The sequence below is a fragment of the Pan paniscus genome, chromosome 17 (assembly GCF_029289425.2).
Source record: "Pan paniscus chromosome 17, NHGRI_mPanPan1-v2.0_pri, whole genome shotgun sequence".
Classification (NCBI taxonomy): domain Eukaryota; kingdom Metazoa; phylum Chordata; class Mammalia; order Primates; family Hominidae; genus Pan; species Pan paniscus.
The window spans coordinates 67,477,888-67,503,030 of NC_073266.2; the positions used below are offsets into that span (position 1 = coordinate 67,477,888).

At 45.6% G+C, this 25,143-nt stretch overlaps 1 protein-coding gene across 3 annotated transcripts in view; it reads right to left on the bottom strand.

Moving 5' to 3' along the window:
* Positions 1-25,143, bottom strand: part of MYO5B (myosin VB) — a 369,650-nt gene that overhangs the window by 124,239 nt on the left and 220,268 nt on the right. For all 3 annotated transcript variants that reach the window (XM_034943673.3, XM_034943674.2, XM_055102690.1), the window contains exons 10-14: positions 24,814-25,079; positions 13,422-13,503; positions 12,742-12,882; positions 4,755-4,877; positions 3,783-3,866 (exon numbers count right to left, since the gene is read on the bottom strand). In XM_034943673.3, coding sequence (XP_034799564.1) covers positions 3,783-3,866; positions 4,755-4,877; positions 12,742-12,882; positions 13,422-13,503; positions 24,814-25,079 — 696 coding nt within the window. The remainder of the gene's footprint in view (positions 1-3,782; positions 3,867-4,754; positions 4,878-12,741; positions 12,883-13,421; positions 13,504-24,813; positions 25,080-25,143) is intronic.

Here is a 25,143-nt window from a genome sequence, read left to right on the forward strand (position 1 = left end):
CAACCGCTCAGACAATGGAACTGGCTTCACTAATTACATTCTCATTAACACCCTGTTATTTCACTGCTCGTAGTGGGAGTTCTTCGAACATCCCTTTGGTTGGTAGAGTATATGGGTGTCTTCTATCCCCTACTGCTTAATTATTCATGATGACTTGTTAATTTCTTATCAAGGATGTCACCCAACAGAAAAAAAAAAGTCTCTCATAAAATAAAAGTACTTTAGGTAAAATTATGAATTTACAAACAGGATTTGAGATTTAGCTGTGCTAAATGAAAACCAATAAAAAATTAAGCGTTACAATTTTAATGTAATGACATAGAACCTTGTATCTTTCTAGGTTTTCATTTTTCTTTAATATGGAGTTAGAAACATATGCCTCATAGGGCTACTATGAAAACTAAAAATTTTAAAGAAAATAGACTCACTCAGTAAATGATGAACTTTAAAGATACTAAAATGACAGATGCTGCCAGACATGCCCATCTGCCCAAATGGTGTAGAGCATACTTAGAATCACTCATTGATTTGCAGCTGCAGTCTGTGTATAGCCCATCTGCAGGTTTATGGTGATACAGCAACAATCTTTGCTTTCTGTCTTTTGAGACGTCTGAAACAGGCTAGGAGGGGCTCAGGGTAGAGAGTTCTCAAGCCCTCCTCCAGCTACGGTCTGGTTAGCCAGAGCCCTTCTTGGTTAATCTCAGTGCTGCCAGCCAACATCACCACATCTCAGGGTTGTTGCTGGGATGGGGACAGGGGTGGCAACAAGGTCACTGGCTCTTTAGACATTTTGCTGGTGAGGGGGAAAGCTAGCATTGTGGTTAGTGGGCAGGAAAGAGGAGGAGGAAGTTGCATTTCAAGAGTGGATCATACCTATTTTGTCCTCCAACTTAGCAACATCTATACACTTTTGATGTGCATACTCTTTGAACCATCATCAATCTGCTTCTAAAATTTTACCCAACAGACATAATTGTACAGAAGTATGCAAAGATATACATAAAGGATATTCATTGCTATCCTTTACTTGAAATAGCAAATTATCAGCAGTTGTTTAAAAAAGAGAAATAGATGTGTACTCGTGTGGAAAGACAACCAAGATGCAATGGTAACTGAAAAATTAAATTACAGAGGACTATGTGTCTATAATGTACTTATTTTAATCTTAAAAAGATGTACCAACATGCAGAATAGGGTATATTCTGACCCATCGAAAGATGGGTCAAGGAGTGGGAAAGAAGACTTGTTTTATGTATTTCTACAATACTTTAATTTTTTATGAGCTTATATTTAATTTCTAATAAAAAACTCAGTACCTGCAATCTAAAACAATATTCTTGTGTAGAAAAGAGCTAACACAGCAGGCCTGCATCTGCTATCCTTAGAAAGGCTGCTTGACCCCTGGCTGGTGTCAGGGGAACTTGGATTTTTACCATTCCCTGATAAGAACAGTTCACTGTGCCTAAATTGTTCATGCAAACAATAATTTATGTTGAGCATCTGCTTTCCTTCTGGGAGTTTGGAATTTTGGTTTGTGCTAGGCTAAGGGTGCCTACATAATCAACCCCAAATAAAAACCCTGGCCGCCTGGGCTCAGGTGACCTTCCCTGGTAGGCATGTCAAAAGAAGTGTCATGACTTGCTTCTAGGGGGAATTACGTGCATCCTGTATGACTCCAGGTGGAAGGGACTCTTGGAAGCTTGTGCCTGGTCTCCCGGAGATGTCACCCCATCCACCTCTCCCTTTGCTGAGTTTGCTGTTTACTTTTTGCTGTAACAAATTATAGCCATAACTATATGCTAAGTTCTGTGAGTCTTCCTAGCAAATGGTTGAACCTCGGGGTGGTCTTGGGGGCCACCAACCTACCCTTATCATTCTCTTCCATAGCACCTTCTTCTTGACCTTCTTAGCATTACCGCAGTTTGTAATTAAACTGTGCATCTTTTTCACTAAGTTCCATGAGATTAACTACATGTGTCGGTTACCACTATATACTACACAAATATTCAATAAAGCTGATAAATAAAAATAAGGGAAAAGCAGCTCAGCTATTAATAAAAGATAACCTGCTGGAGAGTGAGTATAACAGAGTTTTCCGGGCACCACTCCTTTTTAGATTCTGGAATCCCTGAGAGTCACTCAAATTAAGATGCTCAGAAATCAACACAATGGCAGAACCAGACTCTGTATTAAATAAAAAGTACCCACCTCTCTTCCCTCCATCCCTCGTTTCTGCTTCTAATCTGAAAGGAGAAACTTCTACCGAGACAACAGAGTTTTCTGGCTCTATAGGTCGTCACAGGCCTCCAGGCATCGTAAGAGAGCATCGTGAGGAAGGGGATCCTAGTGCTCAGAACACTTCCATCTGCTCTCTTTCCCTGTGCCTTGGGGCTCCTCCCTATGCCACCATCCTCATGAAAAAATGGAAAAAGTCACATTAACCACCACAGACTGGAGATCTAAAAACTTAGGGAGCTGCGAGGTCAATCTTGCATTGAACTCCAAAGTGATATTCACTTTTACCCACGGCCAATTTGTCCCAGTGATGACTAATTCTCTGATGTTCCAGATATCCAGAGATCACACTGGGCAGGGGTCTGTTCTTGGCAGTCTGCATGCTGCTACTGACTCAAATCCTCCCTAAACCCCTCACCACGTGATAGAACAGGGTTTACTTGGCTTTATGTCCTGGGTCCATTTTGCTGGATAAATTTTCTCCATTCTATCATCTCATCCTATTGCATTCATCTAAAGCTTATCACAAAGAGAAATTAATCTGCCATTTCTCCAATGTTATCAGGCCCCTGCAGTGAGTTCAGTATCATGTGGTCTTGGAGAAAGCCTCCTAAATCCTGGGAAGTTCCCCCACCCCCGGCCCTGGGTTTCCTCTGCAGGGCTAAAGCCAGTAACGGCATCTGCATCAGAGTCGGCTTTTAGAATGCCAGCGCACACGCTTCGCCTGACTGTACCACCCTCTCCCCCTGCTCCTTCTCTCCTTTCACAGTTACCTGTGTGTGTCTTCATCTGCCCACTCACAGCCCATTAGAAGGGGAGCAACCAGAGTGCAGACTCTGTCTTGCTCATCTTTGTGTGAAAATAGTGTGTTTAGGGCAGTGCCTTCCAAAGCAGGTGCTTAGTAAAGATATGTTTGGGTGAATTGGTGCCTTCTTTCCTCTACCTGTAGAATGGACACGATATTTGCTACCTTTTTCCTATGCTTGGAAATAAATGAAATTCTGATAATAACAGAGAAAGAGTCCAAAGTAGTAGATTTAAGTGTTCCTTAAATCCCACCTTCTATTCCATTAAGTTTCTGCTTATAGAGAGGTTCTATAGACTGCTGAACAAATTAAATGCAGATACTGGATGTTATGGGGTTTAAATAATCTTACATCTGCAGGCAGGAGATGGAGGACAGATGACATGATGGACACCAGCCACATTTCCATCACTGCGCTCACCGTCCTCTCTTCCTGTCACCTCCCATGCTCCCCTATCCCCTCCATTAGCAGGCATCTTTCCCAGTTTTCTCCCCCTACCCCTACACTCCTTGCTTTCTTCCCTCCATCAGGCCATACTAAAGTGTTTTCAGACAAGATTGGACACATTCACAGTGGTATGGCCATTGAAGTGTTTTCATACTGAAATGACCAACAAACCTGTTGGCCTCCTCCCTGCCCAGCATCTCTGTCTTTCCACCCCAAGGGGGTTGCATCACCACTCCCTGTCCAGCACTGGCCGTGGGCATTCCTGCTCCACTCCCCACTTCTGACACTCTTTACCTTGCTGGCCTTCAGGATATTGATCTGCTCTTCATACACCGTGTCTCTGTTTTTCTCCAGAAAACCATCAGAGAGGTACTCCACCTGGGGCCACAGCAACCAGAGAGAGACACAGTTGTTAGTGCTTCAGCAGTTTCTCAACCACTTTCATCTCATCCAGGTAGCATTTTCTGAAAAGAGCTGTGAGTAGATAGGAAACCCACAGATGTTTCCACTTAAAATGCAAACCCAATAAATAGTCAGGATTTACATACAGAGAACTGAGTATTCATTTTGTGGAAGAAATTGTTTTAAAGGGAGTTCCTATAATAAAAGGTTTCTTCAGGGATCTATAAATGCAGCTTCTCAGCCACACCTCAGACCCAATGAATCAATCTGTATTTTAACAAGACCCTAGGTGATTCATACACACATTGCAATTTAAGAAACACCGGGCTAGTGCATAGCAAACAGAAATCCACTTAGAAAAATTCTATGCACCCACCAGCTACTGAGAAAGCAGCCCCCTGAAGAGCAGCTACACAGGCTCCAGGTAAGAATCCAAACCATTTGGTACTTTGTTTTCAGCCCTCCCTTCTCTCTCAAGCTCCATGAGGGTAGACTGTTAACTGCTTTAGAATTTATATATACATACATATGTGTGTGTGTGTGTGTATAGACTATATATATATATACAGACATATGTGTGTGTATGTATATATGTGTGTGTGTGTGTGTGTATATATATATATATTCATATATATATATGAATGACTGGGCAACTATAGTACCCCCTGTGAAGTTATGCCTTGTGGTAAGCTTGGTATCCCCTAGAAGTAGAGGGGTGGGTAAAAGAGGATGGAAGGGGAACCTAGCTGAGGCTTCAGGCCATTTGAATTCAGAAGGGACAGATTTCTCCCTAGGTCTAGAGCCCATTGAGTCTACTTAGAGAGGGGCCAAGGGAATACCCAAGCCAACAGAGAGGAGAGCCACCTTGTCTGCAAAGTGGACGATGATGAAGGCCGTGTTGGACATGCGGGGCTTCTGGAAGTGCTGGCTGCTGGAGTGCCGGTCATAGAGCTTCTGAGCCCAGTTCTGGTCAGTTCCTTTGGGGACCTGCAGCACCACAAGATAGGGCAGAGCGCTTTGTGAAGAGGAAGAAGGAAGCCCTGGGTTGCAGCAGAGGGATGGGACCAGTAGGCTGGCTCGGTGAAGGCTGATTCAGCCCTCGAACCAGGACCTTAACTGGACGGTGCAAAGAATGATTCAACCATACATGTTCAGGATCCGGCCACGGCGTGCCCTCATCCCATGTGGGCTGGCTCCCTTGGGACCTGTGGGAGCAGCTGAGCCTGCCGGTTGGCAGACACTGGAAGTGCTAGGGAGGATGAGGGTGAAAGCCAAGGTCACAGGAGCAGAGTCACAGCCTGCAGGATCACCTGAAGGTACTTCCCTGCAACTGGGGCTGTGACATCAGCATCACAAAACACATCCACCTGCAGTGCCAAGCTCACCCACTCACCCAGGTGAACTCCTGCCACAGGAAAGCCTACCTTCCCTCCCTAAACTCACCTAAATACCATTGTCCAGGTCTGGCTCAAGTCTGTCCTTTCCTGACCGCTGTTGATCTCACTTCTCTCTTCTTTGGAATTCCTCACAATCAAGCTCTTATACATGCCCTAGCATATTGTGCACCCCTGAGTTTTGGGTTTCGTCACTACAAACTGTAAGTTTGTTGTGATCAAGGACTGGCTGTACCTTACGTTGCTTATGTGTCCCTGAAAGAACTTAGAACTGGGCTCTGGCCATGCAGTGGGAACTAAGTACCTAGTGAGTGTTCTACATGGTGCTAATCTCTGCATCTCTCACTGTCTAAAGTCAGACTTAGAGGTTCCACTGCATTAAGAATTCTGAAAAGCAGCCCCTTTCAATATCTTTATGGATGGCTTTAAAAGTAAAAAGCATCTTACTTCATTGAAAATGTAACAGAGTCACTGTAACCACCACTCAAATTGTCAAGGATGACAGCAACTCTTCCAACGGGAAGGTGCTCCCTCCCCTGTCATCCCTGGTCATCGCTGCACACACCTACTGACCAGAATCAGTCCAGTCCTCAGTGACGGGTCACTAACTGACCTGCCCTTCTTTGGTTTAGATTGCATATTTGGATCAGGAAGTGTTGACGGTGACCCTTGCACTAGCCGTTTACAGAGGGATTTTTATGGTAAACTAATAAAATCCGCACCATAAAGAAAATGCTTACATACTTGGGAACCAATTTCTTAAATCCTTTGTAAGCAAGCTGATTTTGCTCAAGATTCATTTTGGCATAACTAATATTGAATACTCAATGCTAAGCACCATAGGAAATTCAAGAAAAGAAAACTATCTTGAAGGAGGCTATTAATTGTACTGGGCAGACAATAAAATATATTTAATTCAGCACTTTCCATATATACTGTTTTATATTTGTCTCCAAGCATTCTGTGTTTAGAACCACCAGGTGTGAAGGAAGGAGGGGTCTTCCCAGTATAGCTGTCAGGACCGGGTGGGACAGAGGACGGACACAAGAGGGACCTAGAAGGACTGGCAAAACTGGGGCAGACAGAACCATGGTGGGAAGCCCACATAGGCAAACACGTAAAATTGGCTAGGAACAAAATCTTGCCTTGGAGATGAAATTGGACTTCTGTGAGAAGACTCCATAATCCTACATATTCACTAATTCAGATTGGCATGAATTAATAAGCAGAGGAAACCAACAACCAAGGTCAAGTGTATACATATTTTCTGACAAGGATCAGTCTCTCCTTTCACTGTCCACCCCACCTCCAACTAAAAATAAGGGCCGGCAGGAATTAACAACGATCAAGAGTCTCAGATGATACTCATAGCTACTGCTTATTGTTTGCCAGGCCATTTTCTACACATTTTAGATGTATCAACTCATTTAACCCTCTGCCAGGCCATTTTCTACACATTTTAGATGTATCAACTCATTTAACCCTCATACAATCATGTCAGCTAGGTGCTATGTTTGTAAACATTTTAGAGACAAGGAAATGGAGACAGGTTAAGTAACTTGCCAAGGTCACATAATGGGGAAGTATTAGGTTGGTGCAAAAGTAATTGTGGCTTTTGCCATTAAATAGCAGAGCTGGTGTTCCAAGCAGGACAAGTTAATTCTTCCTGCCTGACGGCAGAGTTTTAAAGGCTGCCACAAAAGCAGAACAAGGTAGAAGGTGCTTATCTCCAAAAATCTTTCCATAGAAATAGATTTTAAACAGCCACAGGAGAAAGAAAAAAAATCTTATATTTTGATAACTTCTGGGTCATGGATATCGGTAGCTCCATAATATGCAGCTGAACTGAATCCTTTAAAAAGGAAATCCACATACAGCTTATATGAACTTCTTTCTGCTCTTCTCAAAGCAACGCAGAGAGACCACTGAGCCAGGAGCCGGGACTATAGCTCGGTCCTCGTCTAGGCAGGTTCTGTCCCTCAGAGGCCGAAATCCCTCTGACCTTGTGGTACTGGCCACTGATCACATCAAAAAGTAAAGGTCCCATCTGTATTAAATGCCCAGAATAGGCAAATCCATACAGAAAGAAAGTAGATTAGTGGTTGCCTGGGGCTGGAGGGGGGCAATGGAGAGTAGCTGCTAAAGGGCTTTTTTATGGGGTGATGAAAATGTTCTAAAATTGACTGTGGTTGGTAATGGATGCACAACTTTGTGAACATACTGAAAACCACCAAATTGTATACTTTAAATGGGTGAATTGTATGGTATGTCAATTATATCTCATTAAAGCTGTTAAAAATACATTAGACCTGATTCCACTGCTTGCTAGTAAAAAAAAAAAAAAAAGAAAAAGCAGGCATGGCAGTGGGGGAGTGCAAGTTCTGGGCTCCCTAAGCCCCTCTCAATGTTCCCTGTGGAACTCTAAACAGAAACTGTACTCTCTATCACAGATGTTGCCATTGCTGGCCTGGGACATCTTCTGAGGCCAAAGCCTGCCCCCAGCAAAGCTGCTGACAGGAGCTGACTTTTAAGGACCCCAAGGCCAACCAGGCGCAATGGCTCACACCTGTAATCCCAGCACTTTGGGAGGCCGAGGTGGGAGGATGGCTTGAGCCCAAGAAGTTCAAGACCAGCCTGGGCAACAACACAGGGAGACCTCATCTCTACAAAAAAACGTAAAAATTAGCCAGGCATGGTGGCACTTGCCTGTAGCCCCAGCTACTGGGGAGACTAAGGCAGGAGGATCGCTTGAGCCTGGTAGGTGGGGGCCACAGTGACAGCTGTGATGACACCACTGTACTCCAGCCTGGGTGACAGAACAAGACACTGTCTCAAAACAAAACAAAACAAAACAAAAAAAGCCAAAAAAAAAAAAAAAAACTAGACCCCAAGGCCAGTTATTCTATGTCTGCTTCTTTTCTCGTCCCTGTCTTCCTGGGCCACTGGCACCAACCTTCCTGGTCACTCACTGTCTCCTTCCATTCCACACTTCAGGCCTTGTACCCCTGCTGACCTCTCAAATCACTGTACCATAAATACCTCTGGATCCCCAGCCTCTTTAAGGAGTACCCTCTGGCCCCTCCCCTCTTTGCCATCACAGAAGCCCAGCTGGGCACCCACAGGACTCTGCAGTCCTCACTGCTCTCTAGAATGGAGGCAGCTCCTTCCTCCTCACCTGCCAGCCACCCCCAGTGCCGCTTCCAGGCCTTTATTTTTCACCTTTACAAAATACCCCTCTGCACGCTCAGCAAAACATTAATTCTAGATAAATCCAACTATCCATTCTCTCCTTACCCATACCTGGGTGACTGGATGAGACCACACATCAATTCATCTTCCTTTAACCAAGCCCTGCCATTATACTTTTATACAAGTACTGCAGCCAAAAAATAAAACTGAATTTCACTCGGAGAATCACTTCTATGGATTAAGACACTGTTCCTAGATCTATGGAGGAAGTTGATCTCAACAACTCCTAAACCCCAATTTATGGTCTTTAACCACAGCCAAACAATCTGCGCACTCTGCAATTTCTCTTTCTGTTTACTGGGCAGCCATTCCCACCTTCCTCCATTCTCTTCAAGCTTCTGACCCTGCTGCCTCTCAGCAGATGCCTCGTCTCTTCCTTCATGGGGAAATAGAGGCTGTCAAGCAGGAAATCCCAAATTCCTGCCCTAACGTGCAGAAACTCATCTGCACCCACAGCCATCCCACCTTTCTGTCCTTCTCATGGAACAAAGGTCTCCCTCCTGGCTGGTCTTCCATCCACCCACCCCTGCCTCCTGGAGGGCCGCAGTCCACCCAAGCCCATGCTCCTCTCTCGCACCGCTTCTTTTTCACAGCCAAGCCTCCAAGAGTTCAAACTCGCTGTCTCCACTGCCTCACCTCCTGCTCTCCTCAAATTACCGAAATTAGGCTTCTGTCCCAACAACTCCCTTGGAAGGAAGTCCTCTACCCAAGGGACTCACGGAGGCCCTCTCCCTGCTGAGCTCCTGGAAGCCCTGGTTCTCTCCCGCCTGGCCTACCACATGGCCTCAGGGTGCTGCCCCCTCCAGGGTCTCCCCACCTCAGCTTGCACACAGTCAGGGAGACCTGCTGATCTGATCACTCACATCTGAACCCCTCTCCCCTGCTTCTCCCCCGTGGGCTGATACCTAGAGCCTTCAGGGTGAAGCCCAAGTGCCTGCTCAGGGTGGACATGGCTTCTCACTCTCCCATGGTCCCTACTTTCCAACCTTACCTGCCCCCACCAGGAGTTCCAGACAAATCAGATCACTTCAAATTCTCCAAGTGTGACATTCCCTTCACCTGGAATGCCCCCTCCTCATCTGACTTCGCTTGGGAATGCTCTCCCCACGACGCTCTTCCTTCTGTCATTTCCTCCACAGTGTTTCTGGTTCTGTGTCATCAAAGATGACACTTCAGTGCTTGCCTGACCCTCTCAAGAAGTGCTGACATCTGAAAAGCAGGGGCTCAGTGCACTATTCCGTGAACATGTGGTTTCTCATGTGAATGAATACATAAATGTGGCAAGGGCACTTCACCTCCCTCCATCACAGGAGTCACACCTCTACACGAAAGTGCTAGACAAGGAAACCTTTGGGGCCACTTCTTAAGAAACCACAATCCCCTGATCTGAATACAGAGTAAATCCTCCTGACAGCAGACTGGGCCAGGTGAGGAAACAGGGGGCGCGGGACACTGGCATCCCCACTGAGTGAGCTGATTTCACTCCACAGTCCTGAGTGATTTCCTTTCTTCCAGGAAACAAAGAATCCTCATCACAGGACACAGGGCAGAGCCTGCCGCCCCACTCAGACCTGCCGTTGATTGCTCCAACACCTCCAACTTGATACAGCGCCTGGGCTTCACTTACTAGAATTGCTTCCAGGGTTCAAGGTTGCCTGTTCCTCTGAGAGAAAGTGGACTGATGAATGGGAAGAGGATATTAGGAAATCCCAACCCAAATAGGGCTTAGAAGGCAGCAGGGGCTGGTGGGCACCTACTCCCCACCCGCCACCAGACATCTTTGGAGAGTCTTGTTACAAGCAGCCTGGAAATTAACATTGCTGACACTCAAACACCTTCTTGGAGGAGTGGGCTTGGGTAATGGAGGAACAATTTTAGTCTGTGGCTTGTTTGGGGCCTGTCTGCAAAGGGGCTTTTCCACCTCAGGTGGTTTAATAAATACCCTGGTCCAGTCTGCACTCTTCTCTGCAGCTGTGGCACCAGTCACAGGCCCTGGGGAGCACTCCCTGCACGCTCCCCCTTTAAACTCACAGCCACCCCATCTCCACACTTCTTATTTAAACCCCAGCTCGCTACCCTGCCTGCCACTGCACAGCTTCCCCAAGAAAAGTGATTTTCCCACAGGCTGCTTCTGCACCATGAGTCCAATCCTTCATCTGACTTTATGTCCTGTCTCATGGGGTCACAGAACTCAACTGTTCACAGTGCAATGTATTATTCGCTCTCACCCTGCAAAGTATCTGAGAGACAGGGAAGAAAGGACGTGTCTGAGGCTGCTTCCACAGCCCAACAGGATCCTTCCCAAGGAGCACCGAGTTGCCCAGCCACGGCAACCCCAGGGGGATTCCCTAACCTCCTCAGGCTCAGAGACATGGGTGCTTCCAGGCCCTACTATGTTTTAAAGTCAGGTTCATTGCAGAATAATTTCCATGCAGTAAAATGCACCCTTTCACTGAAGCGTACAGTTCAGTGAGTTTTGACAAATGTAATAACACCTGTTGGCTTAAAATCCACCTGTTACTGATGCTCTATCAGACTATGCTAAATCATCCTGAATTTCCAGAACAATTAAACCTGTTACAAAAAGTCTCCACATTGTGGACTTTTGTCTTATTCCTTAATGTGGTGTTCAACTCATCTTCTTGGCCACCAGTGTGAGTTCACACGTGTCACATCCACAGTACCACCCAGTGTCTTGACATGTCTAGCCCCTACCAGCCTGATTGGCAGGAAACCCAGGCTTTCCACAAACCCGTATAGGACAAACTGCCTACTCCATGTGCCCTGAGAACTGTGTACGACCTTCACCTTCACCACTTGGGAGGAAAGTGAAAAGCCAGGGTCCTCCTTGAGTACTGGCCCCAGGGAGCCACACCAGCTTAGCATCCCAGAGGCCTGGGTTGGACACAAGACATGGTGCTGCCTTTAGCTTCGGGGGTATGGAGCTGGAGAAGACGGTTACTGATGGGAATCTCAAAAGAGACTGGGGAAAAGGAGCATGACCTTGGCTGAGTTTGGGAAGGGAGGTGGTAGTAGGGTATGCTGAAACCAAGAAAATAAAAGTGAGTCATGAACAGCAGGATGGCCTAGGCTGTGACTTCAGCCATTTAGCCAATGCTACTCAATCTAGGGACAATTGTTTTACCTTTACTGCTACCCCTCAGGTTAGGCAAGCCTGGACAAACACTTGCTACACTGAGAGATTATCTCTGCTTGGATACTGATTCTCAGGATGAAGCCCACATCTCTAGTGAAATGCTAAAAACCTTCAGGAGGTAAAAAAAAAAAAAAAATATGCAAGCTGTAGAACTGGTATATTTTTCTCTGTCTTCTACTGTTTCCCTTTCATTTTCAAAGGCAACAAAACTAGGAGAGCCCTTCTGAAAGGAAACACCTCCTACCAAACCATCAAGCCACACTTAAGCCTTTACAGGCAAGATGTGGGAGAGCAGAAAGTAAAAGCAAGTGGGTTCTTTCCCTTGCAATAGCAAGAATCATGTGGCTTTTATACCTGTTGATTAGTGTTTCCATCCCTGGAGGAACTGGTATATATTTACCCCTTTTAGCAATCAGCCACTCCACTGGGAGAGATTTTGCAGATTAGATGAACCCCTATCATCGAGCAGGAAACCAGAGGCTAAAGAAGTTAGGTAATTGATAAAACCCAGATCCTCTAAACTTTACACTCCCAGTGCTGCCAGGCACTCTCCAGGCTGACAAGTCAGCACTCACCCCATCCCAACAGGTACAGCCCCTCAGAAACCAGACGGGGAAATTATGAATTTCACCTGCCACCATGCCATGCAACTCTATCACTCACAAGCCATCTGACGTGGCATTAGCAATCCCAGACTTTAGTCTTCACTCTCTAGGGATGCCCATTAGATGTTGCAGTTCTTCTCTTGGCACCTAGGCCACCTGGGACATCAAGTCCAAACCACCATCATATTATGCCAACCCGTGCCACCCAGGCTCCCCCAAGAGAGGCATATGTTTACCAGTGTAGCAACACCTGCCAGTCACTTTAAACATGTTGCCTTCTAGCACACAGAATGGTACACGCTTCTAGCATGCAGCATGCCAACGCTTCTTCCAGCACACTGAAGGCCAGCTGATCACAGATGAAATTCCACCTTTGAGATCTTATGTGATTTCCTTGTACCACATCCCTACCCTAGAATTGAACTAATTTGCATCATCAGTTTTACCTTACATTCTTCATCCAGCAGGTCCAAGATACCCAGCTTGGCTTCAATGAGGTCGATACAAGGTTGGTTATCATAAAAATCAATCAGGGTCCAAGGGATCTGTTCCTTCATGTATTCTTCTTGCTCCAGTTTGAAAACATGCTAGCGCAAGTAAAAAGGTCACACGAGTGAACTGCAGGCACACCTTAACATTCACCTCCCCCAGGGGCTCAGTGAGTTCTGGGTTCTGGAAGACAGCAGAGAACTGCCAGATAAGGTTTGGATGCTAAGTCATAGTTATAACTGCAGAAAAGCAAAGTTAGGCGATTCCTCATGCCTGGGTGAACACTTCCTGGGGGCACTTTAACAATCACCTGAGTTGCCGTATTCCCATTCAATCACAGGAAGCCCCGTATCTGGCTTGCTGTTGCTTGAATACCCTAGACACCTAGGCTCAGAGGAATGGGAGTCAAAGCCAAAGAGAGGATCATTTCCCCTCTCAGCACAGTTGCCCCCATTCAGTTCTCCCTCCTGAGCAGTGGAGAGCCCCTTCCAAAAGCTGGAGGTACCACCAGGAAAACCAAGGCATATCAGGAAGTAGCCAGGGCCCACCCACCTCAGAGGAAGAGAAGTGGCCTGGCTGTCCCTCCCAGAGGAGTCTCCCCCATCCCGGTACCCCCAGGTCTAGAAACCAAGCCTACCGAGTTGAACTGCTGCTGGAGCTTTTCATTTGCATAGTTGATACAGAACTGCTCAAAGCTGTTTACCTCAAATGTCTCAAACCTACAGAATGGAAAGAGAAGATAAGAGACATCTCCTTTCAACAAAGGAATCACTGGGACTTCAACAAAGCTGCTCTGACCCAGGTCTCCCCCGATGCCACTACAGAATCCCCATTGTCTCATCTTGTGTTCAGAGAGACCACTGTTGCAGATGTTAGCACTACACAGAGCCTAATTAAAGAACATGTCTATTTTCAAAACTAGAAAAAGTAATGACAGCAGGAAAATTTTGGAAAAGAAAGTTTAAAAAAGAAAGTCAGCAATGATTCTATCATTCATATTCACCACCAGTTATATCTTGGTGGGTTTCCTTTTAGGAATTTTGCATTTTTGAAAAAAGTCAGAACTATGTAACGCTTTACTTATTTAATTTTATTTATTTATTTATTTATTTATTTATTTATTTATTTATTTTGAGACACGGTCTGACTCTGTCACCCAGGCTGGAGTGCAGAGGCGCAATCTTGGCTCACTGCAACCTCTGTCTCCCAGTCTCAAGGGATCCTCCCACCTCAGCCTCCCGAGTAGCTGGGACTGCAGTCACACGCCACCATGCCGAGCTAATTTTTCTACTTTTTTGTAGAGACAAGGTTTTGCCATGTTGTCCAAGCTGGTCTTGAACTCCTGGGCTCAAGTGATCCATCCACCTCAGCCTCCCACAGTGCTGGGACTACAGGCATGAGCCACCACACCTGGCCTTACCTTCTATTATTATCATTTAACATTCCATTGAAAACACTTCCCCACACCACTGTTCTGAAGGCATCAGTTTTAACATCTGTCTCATCAACCACTGTATAGATCAGGGCCGTGGTCTAGACCTGGGAATTGCAATGGTGTCCAGGTGAGGGGACAGGTGGTGCTGAAATTCAGTCAGACCCCTCGCAAGCCCCAGAGGGGTGTGTTCCATCCAGAGGGGACACCTTTTCTTAATTCACACAGGTGCCCATGAGCTGGCAGTGGCCCCCACAGAGATGCATCATCATTTAACCACACCCCCAGTGAGGACATTTTGGTTCTTTTCTCAGTTGTTAGCTGCTATTAGTTTTGTGACAAATTCTTTGAATTCATAATTCTTTCCTTAGGATGCTATCCTAAAGAAATTACCATGTCAAACAGTACCACTTTTCTTAAAAGGTAGAAGTAAATTAACTCCTGGAAAGGTGGAACTAATGTTTGTTATGACCCCACCTCCAGCCTCACAATGTACGAAAGTGTCTTGTTCTTCTAATACTGGTTAACAATATTTTGTTTTAATCATCTTTATTGAGTTAGCCTTTACACACAGTAAAATACACCAATTTTAAGTGTATATTTTCATGCATTTTTCTTAAATTTTTTTTCTCAACATCTGTTGATGGGTGATGCATTTTTGATAGAGAATTTTTAGATCGAGATGTTCTGTGAATATGCAAACACAGATGGACATTTTCATCACCTGGAAAATTTCCCCATGCTCTATTCGGGTCAGCCTCCAGTGTTCTCCCCATCTGGTCCTGCCCCTCTTTACTGGGAGTCTGGGAATGGTAGTGTATCACAGCTCTTTGGTCAACTGTGTAATGTTAGCTTTTTAAAGTCTTTGGTTCCTTGGAACATAAAAAGTCTGAATTTTAACTTATCATTACTACAGCTCAACATTTTTCTGTCTGACTGTACTAGTCATTGTACTTCGTGAATTGTCTGATACTTGGTCAATTTTGTTGGATTTTAACTTTAAAAATGGACTTACTTGAGCGCTTTGTATCTTAGAATATCAACATTATCATTCATTGCTTAACTCCAATGTGTGCAATATGGCCCAATCTTTGGGTAGGGGAAGGTGGAACCGTTAGAGGGGAGGATGGGGGTCATGATACGCAGCGTAGTGGGCAGAGAAAGGGGTCCTCCCTCAGGCCATGCTGGCTACACCAAGGGGTCTGGAATTTACCAGGCAGCAGCAGAGAGATTCTGAAGGATGTCAAGTTAAGAACTGACAACCTGACCTGTACCTTAGAGACCGGCAGGAGAACAACTGTGAGCCGGGGGAGGGTGTGCAAGCCTGGAGGCACGAAGGTGAGCAAGGTAGTTCTTACTACAGTAGGAAGCCAGAAACATCCAGTCAGGGCCTGACGTACGCTGCTGGTGGCCAACCAATAGAAAGGTTCTGGGCATGATGGAAGATGTGGATGAGAGGGCCTCAAATGACCAACTGGATGTGCAGATAAGACCCAGGCAACAGGATGGATGTGGTCACACTCACTATGCCGGCAACATTATACACACATTGGCAGCTTTAGCTACAAATGCTTGCAGCCCACCTTATATGCTCCACAGCAGCATCAGGCTGAGGGGTGAGAAGGGCAGAAGCCTATGCAGAAGAGATGGACATTTTCCACCTCTTCTCATTCACACACACTTCTTTTCACATAAACACACTTCTTTTCACACACACACACACACCTCTTCTCATTCTATACTGCCCAATGCACCAAATGGGCGGCAGTGGCCCCGCTAATGAGAGCCCACAGAACACTAAGCCCAAGTGCTCCACGAGTTCTGAGTAATGCCCCCAGCAGCCAAGAGTTAGGGCTTATTATTAATCCCATCCTGTGGCTGAAGAAACTGATGGGCAGGGAGACTGAATAAGCTGTGCTGCCCAAGGCCAGAGAGTCGGTAGGCAGAGGCAGTGTGTGAACCCAGACAGTCTGATTTCTGAGACCACAGTCTTAATTCAGAGAGGAGGAGAAGTTTCATGAAAAAGGAAAAACAGATGAGGTGGAAGGGCTGTGAATATGGAGGATGATGTCCTAGAAGGAGGTATTTGAGCTCATGGTGAATGGGAAAGGGCCAGTAATACCAACGAGGCAATAGCGATGGACATAGGCTCCATTCAGCCCACTCCACGTCTCTACCCTTTCCATTCTTCAGTACAACTAAATTTTCTCAGTGTCATACAAAGTGTCATGCAAGCCCTTCCAAATAGAGCATAGTCCCTCAGTACCACCCCAGAGAGAAATGTTGCAGCTGGCCCTGATGGGGGCTGAGGATGGTGGTGGTGGAGAGAGAGCACCTGTGCAGAGGGACCACCACAGATAAAGGCATCAGATACCCAAAGGGGCCGGGCCGGTGCCCAGAATACATCAGGCTTCTCCCACCCTGGTGCTCACCTCCCCCATCAAGGTATAAAACATGGAGGAGTAGGAAATCATTTAGAGATTAAATGAGTCAACTGCTTGGAGACAAACCACATTAAAGCACAGTCTTTGGCCATGCCCACGTGTGAGAAATAATTCTAGGTTGAAAAAACAAGATCAAAGATGTAAAGTGTATGCTGGGATGAAGGAGGCCACCCCTGTGCACTCCAGACCAAGCAGGAGAAGCACTGTGTCTGCCAGTCACTGCCTTGAATTGGGGCCCTTCCAGCCCAGATGATAGTCTTAAAGACTGAGCTATGTCCCTTAGAACCTTACTGCCTTCCCCAATCCTCCACCCTGAGAGAGGCTGCTGATGGCAGCCAAGCCCCAGAGGAAATTGAATTAATAAAACCTAGGTGGGAGATAAAAGAGCCACCCCAGCAATTGGCCAGATAATAGCAATTGGGTGTGCTGGCAGAGCTGTGCTAAGCTCCACAGAGGATTTAAATATCTCAGACTTGTCATTTTCTAAAGGTTTACACTGGTAGCACTCCACAAAGAACATTCTCATTAATTTGAGATGGCCTGAAATTAGCTTGTAATTTTCCTATTTCTAAGATATTATCTGGTAACAATTCCTGTGCCATCTAGCATAATTACTTAAATGCCGGAGGCCCAGAAATGAATGAGGGGCTCGGGCAGCTTGGGGAAACATCTAAAACGACAGACCTCAGAAAGCCACAGTCAGGGAGATTGGGTAACTTTTCCTTTACAATGGAGTTATATTTATAGTAATTCCTCCCATCATCAGAGAAGACTTTTTAAAATAAACACAATGAATCAATTTATAGTTCACAACATTAAAGTGTCACAAAGAAATTTATATGCTAAAAAGAACTGAATTTCTCATGTAAAATCAATGTTGAAAATATTTAAACCAGAATCCTTGGGCCGGAGGAAGGTCAAAACATAGAATAAGAATCGATGCTGAAATGTGGCATCTGGTCTTTCGATGGCACAATGATCACACTGTTTCCATTTCTATTTTCATAGTCGAAAAGTATACAATTTCCTTCTCATTCTACCTTAACTTCAGAGTGTAGTAAGGGACACAGATGCCTCTACAAATAAGGTAGTGTCCGTTGGAAAGTGAAACTGCAATAAAAAGTCAATTAGTCACTAAGTTAATGATCAACCTCCTTGAATCTCTCACTCCATGACCTGGAGAGAGAACAGAGAGGCAGTGAGATGCTTTGAAGATTGGGAAACTCTACGTTCCCCTGGCACAGGTCAAAGGAACTAAAATCTCCTAGCTCAGCCTGGTCTTTCCAATTTATAAAGCTCACTCTCTAGCATTCTGCCTTTGGTAGACTGAAAAGATGGACGACAGATTAGATAAAGACAATAGCTTCCAGGGAATGATTATTAGAAGTCACACAGAAAATATAACGTGGAGAAATTCTCCCTGGAGAAGCCTTTAAAAGCAGGGCCATCATGCATTGAGGTCAGAGAAATGATCCAGACATCCTTTCAAGGTCCCTTTCCATCTTGAAGCCTATAAAATCTCACAAGGCCACCCTGGGTCTGTCAGAGAGGCCAACGCTTCTGATCTCTTTACTGAACAACCTCGGGATGCTGGCTGTACCTTGGAATGGTGGGGCCTGCATTCCGCTCAGGTGCTTCTCTGTGCCTAGATGCCCCCACCCAGCACTAGTTTTTTTAGAGAGAACACAATCCCAGGCACTGTTCACACCCCAAGGCGAAGGTCAGTTATTCTTCTTGAGGACCTAAATCCACTCAGTTTGCCAAATGCTCCAATTCCCAGCTTGTCTTCAGGCCTGAAACTCCAATGCAGGACAGTAAAACATCCACTATATGGCGATCCTCTCCCAACCTAACAGCCAACTGTCCCAAACTATGAAGGCTGTAAAGATGAGCAAGTCACAGTTCCTGCCCAGAAGAGCTACTGGGCAGATGACAGGAAACTAGTACATGAGAGCCTCCCCAAGGAATAGAAATTGTATGTGCTGTAGGCTTTTAAAAGACAATGAGGCCATAGTGTTCCCAAACCAAACTGAGGGTCGGGCTGCTTATTCTTGTGGCCCAATAACAAGATGCAGATGAGCTGGGGAGGAAAAGAGTTTTTACTTTCTGCAATCAGTTACAGGGAGAAGGCCTGGAAATTATCGCCAGCCCAACTCAAAATTACAAAGTTTTTCAGAGCTTATATACCTTCTAAGCTGTATGTTTACATGTAAGTGTGCATTCATCCAAAGACATAAGTGATTAACTTCTAATCTATAACTAAGATCTGAGTCTTGAAGACTTTCCTCTGGAGCCTCAGTAAATTTACTTAATCTAAATGGGTCTGGGTGCCGGGGTGATTACCCTTATCTTGTCTCCTGCTAAATCACGGAGGTTTGGGGAGTTCCTTCAGGCCCCCCAATAAACTTTTTCTAGAGGCCTGGGGAGTTTCTTCAGCCCCACAATAAAACTTGTTTAATCTTAAACGGGTCCTGTTAAGAATTCATTCCTTATTTTGTCATGCTTTAAGGCCCAGGAAGGGCCTAGGCAAGACTCTTGGTGGGCTCTTGTTACATTCCAGCCTTTGTATGAGGGCACTGACTTTTTTAGCTTTTAATATTTAACTTAACCACTCACTCAGTACTGAAACAGTTGCTATAGAGGCCTGCGTTAGTGAGACCTGGACTGCCACATAGTGTGGGAGTACTGGCATGGACAGAGAGAAAATGGAACTTCATCTGAGCCTTGGAAGCACACAGTGGTGTCAGGCTCCAGGCACACTCCAAAGGGCCACCTCAGAACAATTCGGGAAGGTGGAGCCTGGCTTTAGAGCCCTCTTGAGCTATGAGGCTTTCCTAGGAGGCTGGGAGACTCCAGGGTGAAGCCAACAGCTTCCGATGATCTGCAAGGTTTGAGAACACTGTGGCCAGCCATGCATGTCCTCCCTGAAGAAGGCATGTCCAGGGATCTTCTGGGCTGTCCAGGGCTGAGACACTGTCACAGGCTGAAGGGTTAATGCAATCCCTGATTTCTCCCCCTCCATTTTCTGTGAAACCTTTTGATACTGGCTAGAGAAGAGATGGGTAGCCTCCAAATAATTATTGCAGCTTTGAGGTTATTTATGTTTATTTTGGAGAGCGAGACCAAGAAAACTAAAGCAAAAGAATATTTTTTCCCCACCAAACAAAGGTGAACAGTGGGTCTAAGAAGTTTACTTAAAATATATCATTGTAGTCAACCTACAGAACGGGAGGAAATATTTGCAAATCATATTTCTGATAAAAGATTAATAACCAGAATATGTAACAACTTGTAAATGAATATGTAAAACTCATTCCCCCTGCTCCCACACTGTGGCGTGTACTTTCATTTTCAATAAATCCCTTCATTCCTTCCTTGCTTTGTGCGTTTTGTCCAATTCTTTGTTCAAGATGCCAAGAACCTGGACACCCTGCACCGTTAACAACACAGTGCTGGGATTATAGGCATGAGCCACCGCACCCGGCCTTAAAGGCATTTTTAAACATACCATTAAAGAGCACCGAATAGAGATGGATGCTAATTTATTATTAGGAAGTACCACAAGAAAGTAACAGAGGACTGATGAGGATATAAAATCCTAGGAAATCCTATGTCCTGCTTCCTGGGGTCAAAACTTCCCCACCTTCTACCCCATTCTCTCCCCAGCTGTTCCTCAGCAGAACACATGAATCTGTTACAGCCTGTGTTGCTCCCAGGCCAACTGTCCTCAGCAAGAATGGGCTGGCCATAGCCAAAGCCCTCTGCTACCTTGGCATCTTGAAGGTTGAAATCAAAGACAAGTAAATGTGTATTTTTCCCAAATTGAAGCCATTTATTTCTTGTTGCCTCAAAGAGAGGATAGGAACAAAGGATTAGAGACTCAAGGGGAGGAGAGGTATAAAGGATTACAGACTGCAATTAATCAGGCCTAGAGAGGCAAATGCAGGTTAATGCAACCTGGAAAGGGAATCCCAGCCAAAAGCTGCCAGGATCTCCCCTATTAATTTCCATACCTTACCTGGTCAAAAATTCCCTGAAGGCGACTTCACAGATCCTTGGTTAAGGTGAAGAGCTCAGCTTGGGGTGGCTAAATTGTTCTGAGTACTGCTTGCTTTGCACTTTTTGTGGAGCTGGGACAGAGGAGCAAGATGTAGGGAAGCTTCCACCAGACACTGGGGGTCTGGAACCATTCAGAAAAGCCTTGTGGAAGGGCCTCTGAGCAGAGCACTCACCACAGTCATGGTGGAAGCAGCTGTGGCCCATGCTAATTTGTTTAGAAGCCCACAGCCTTTCTCTTCTACAAGCTAACTATGAGTCAGAACACAGCGATGGGGAGAAATGTGTGTATATGATGCTGGCGTGTGTACTGCTTGCTTATAGAGAGAAGTGAGTGTGTATTCACTCTGGCTGTGAATTCTGTGGTAACATTTAACACATTTATAGGAAAAAGTGGAGTGGCTCATGTTTGGTACAGAATTATTTCGGTTCATGAATGAGCTTCACTGGCGGGCCAGGAATGCCCTAGATAGGCACTGCAGCTCATCCGGGGACAGTTATCCCAGTGGAAGAAATCAGTGGCCACTGGTGGGGTCAAGGGGAAGAAGCAGCAGTTCCACTCTCATTTCCTAGCTTTGCCCATTTCCAACCTGAGAGGGAGGCAATGTCTCGTTCTTTTCCACTTCCTGGATGTGGCTGGCTGTATTCAGAAACTCATCCCAGTATTCTTTCTGTTCTCTCTGGACTCCACTTTTGCCACTCTTGCTCAAAAGAGACAAGGAGAAGTGAGAAAATCAAAGACATCAGGTCAGCCCCAGGGCATCCTCTATGGGTACTCAGGCATCCCCACACCCCCACTAAGAAGGAGTGAGACAATGGACAGATGGTCTTCTCCTCCAGGGTTTGATGGCCAGGGATATGAATAGAAAACTCAAAAAATAAACAACGCTTGGGTTTTCTTATGCCACAGAGGATGAAAAGCTCCTTAGAATCACTTCCCATAGTCATGAATAGAATAAAGCCTAATGACTGGAATGAGTTTGAACTGGGAAGGAGGTGAGTAGAGAGGGCGAGAAGTGGGGCTGAGTGTGATGCCCACTTCCAGGTAACCAAGAAATGACCACATTAAAAAACAAAAAAGGCAGGTTTGGTGGGTTTCTGGAAGGTATGTGAAGTCCGAGGGAAATAAGGCAGATAAGACACTGTAAGTGGAAAGGGGCAGATGACAGTAAACGGCTCACACATGCTATCCCAAGTTTCCACCCAGGGTTCTGTGTTGTTTTCTCCCAGATTAAGAAATGATATCACTGACCTGATAGATTAGAAAGTACCTCCAGACTCAAGCCACCTGCTCTTCCGTTAATTTGTTGATTTTAATCTCCTAAGAGTTCTCCTAAGAGTTCATTACATACCCTCTCACCAGAAAGACAGCCTGGGCCAGTCCACATTTGTAAAATTTCTTGGTGAATCAGACCATTGAGTAGCATGCACTTCCATATTTAGGGCATGTATGTAAGTGCTTTCTTCGCAACCAATGGCCCAGGCACACAGCTAGCTTGTTCACTCTGAATTCCCTTGTATCTAACTTGTTATCCTTAACTCAGAGAGAGTGTGAACTCAGCACTGCATTGAGCTACAGAGGAGTAACTGTGCATGGGACTTATTTGTCTCAAGAAGAAGAGTCACTTTTAAAATATGACAACTTTATAACAAAAAAAGTGAATTGGTTTCTGAGAAAGAATGAAGATTAAGAAAAAAACAACATAGCATGCCCGGAAGAAAGCACAAAGGGTAGGAAAATTCCCAAGAATGGCCTTATGCTGATGGCCCTGTATCGGGACCCTGCCCTCATGGAAGAGCTGTCAGATAGTCTCAAAGGAGCCCAGAGGCCACTCTGAGATGAAGGAGACACAGGTGAGGAGCTGGCACTAGGAACAGGAGACCAAGTCCTCCAGGTTGCCACCCCATCCATGGAAAACTATTGTTTTCAAACCAGACAAGCCATCCTTGCGATCTATTTCTCCCCTTTGGGCAGTCACAGGATGTTAGAGAAAACAAACAATTACAAAAATTAAATGGCAAATATAAACACAAAATCCCAGCTTGCACAAACCGGGCTGACATCTGCGGACTCAGCAGCCCCACGAGCCCAGCTCACGGAGGCCTCCTAAGAACAGCAAAAAACCCAGCGGAAGATCACAGGGAAGGAGTAAGCAGACTCTTTAAATTCAAGGCACTGTTAAGATGATATAGAAATACAACAGAACTGAGGCATGGTATTTTATGTAGCAGTAGTAAGGAAATCATAAAATTTTTACATGCTATTGATGAGTCTGCATGTTAATCTTCCTAAATCAAAACCTCAGTAAAATTATATCCTTCTACAAGTGGATTAAGGGAATTGGGTCAGCTTGGGTTTCCCCAGATCTTACTTGGAAGGTAATACCGAAAGGTCAGTATTTTGGGATATCCAATTACCTGAAAATACTCAAAGTAGAGAGAACAACACATAATTAATGATTGACAATGAGACTGGAAGTTCCCAGAGAGCACACTGTTCTATGCTCTCCCAAGAGCAACTACAAGGGCTGAGCACAAGGCAGGCACTCGATGGACCAGAGGAGAAGGGGCCTGCCTGGGGTCATGCAACTGAAGGCCTGGGGAGGATGCCTCTTCTCACCTCCCACTCTTGGTGATTCTCCACTGTGTGCTCCTTATCAGCAAGGAGGTTTGCCTTCATACTCTGCTCCTTCCTCACATCTTGGTTGCACTCCTGTTCCCAAAGGTGCCTCCCTCACTTTCCATATTCTTCCCCTGTTTACATGATCCAGTTCAAATCTTAGCTCCCACATAAAGCTTGCCCGACTGTGCAAGCGTGTCCTCTCCAGCCTTGAAACTTGTACAGCATGAAGCATCCAAACCCTCAAATAGACCCTTCCACAATTTCTTCTGATGCCTCTTATGTTACTTAACTCGTGCATGAGACAACTCCTTCGGCATCTTCCTGAGGCCTTTGTGATGTCAGAAATCACAAAGATTGTCTTCTTTCTCCATAGCATGCAACATAGTTCAATTTGAAACCCAGGGATGAGCAACAGCATCAGAGATGTAATCAGGAGAGCCTGTCTCCACATGCCGCATGGGGAAGTGGCCACTTCTACAGGGGACTGGCCTTTATTCCAACCTCATCATAAGGTGAGTACCGGGTGAGTTCTAGCCTGCTAAGCAGTTGTTCGCACTAGAGTGTCACTGTTCTTACGACGCTTCACTTCTATGGATCTGAATTTCTATTTTAAGATGCCATGACTTCTATAATTTAAAGATCCAGGAGGATTTAGTCTATTGTTAGCTTAAAGAGGACAGGACATTGGTCAGAAAAGAAGTGCAAGGTAGGTTGCAACCCAGTGGGTGTTAACTTCAAACAAGGACCTAGAAAGAACCTCAGGGAGACTGTGGCTCAAAACCTCATTTGAAGCTATGAAATGAAAGACCAGAGAGGGTCTGTGATCTGTGGAGATTCACTCAGCTGGTTGGTGACAGTCTCCCGAAGGCTAGGCAAGTACACTTTCACCACACCACGGTGGCTCTCCCTGCCAAAAATAAAGTTATAAATAACAGTCCTTTCAATCAGGCTGGAATTCTGAAAGGAAGAGAAACCTCAGGAATGACCACACACAACACAAATCTGCACAGCCCTGGACAAAACTATGGTATAAAATAGCCACCTTGACTGTTACAGTCAATGAGGTCAAATGGTAGATTGAAATAAAACACTACTGAGATACAGAACTTGAATTTAAGTTCCATTTCTCACAGTAACTTGCAAAATCACATTGGGCAGGTCATTTCCCTCTCTTGGCCTCACTTTCTCAGGTGTAAAAACTGACGCTTACAGGGTTTCTCATTGGGAAACCCCTGGTGTTTTGACAGGTCCATTCTTGCTTGGGGACTGTTCCCTTACATTATAGACCACTAAGCCTCCCTGGCCTCAGGCCCCATCATTGTGTCAACTAATCAACTAAAAATGGCCCCACACATTTTAAACTGCCCTAAGTTGAGAACCACCAGGAAGCTCTCCAATGCCCCTGCTGGCTGTAAAGTATGAGCAGGAAGCCACTCCCAGGTAGCAGATAGAGCGAGACAGGCGGCAGGCCTACCCGTAGATGTCCAGGACCCCGATGAAGGAGTGCTGCTTGAGGGAGGTGTGCAGGGCCTTGTTGATGTGCTCCACAATCCAGCCGAACAACTGGGCATAGATGTGCTTCGCCAGGGCGTTGCGCGCATTGATCACCTGCTGCAGGGACATGGTCTTGACGTAGGTCTCCGAGGTGGTGACCAGCTTGCGATGACACAGCCAGTGCTCCATCTGACTGTGCTCCACCCCTAGCAGTCGGCAGAAGTTGCTTAGGTATACATCCTGGGGCTGTGGGAGATGGGGGAGATAGGTTCAGGAGGAGTGTGGGAGACAAGCCGCCCCCCACCAATGT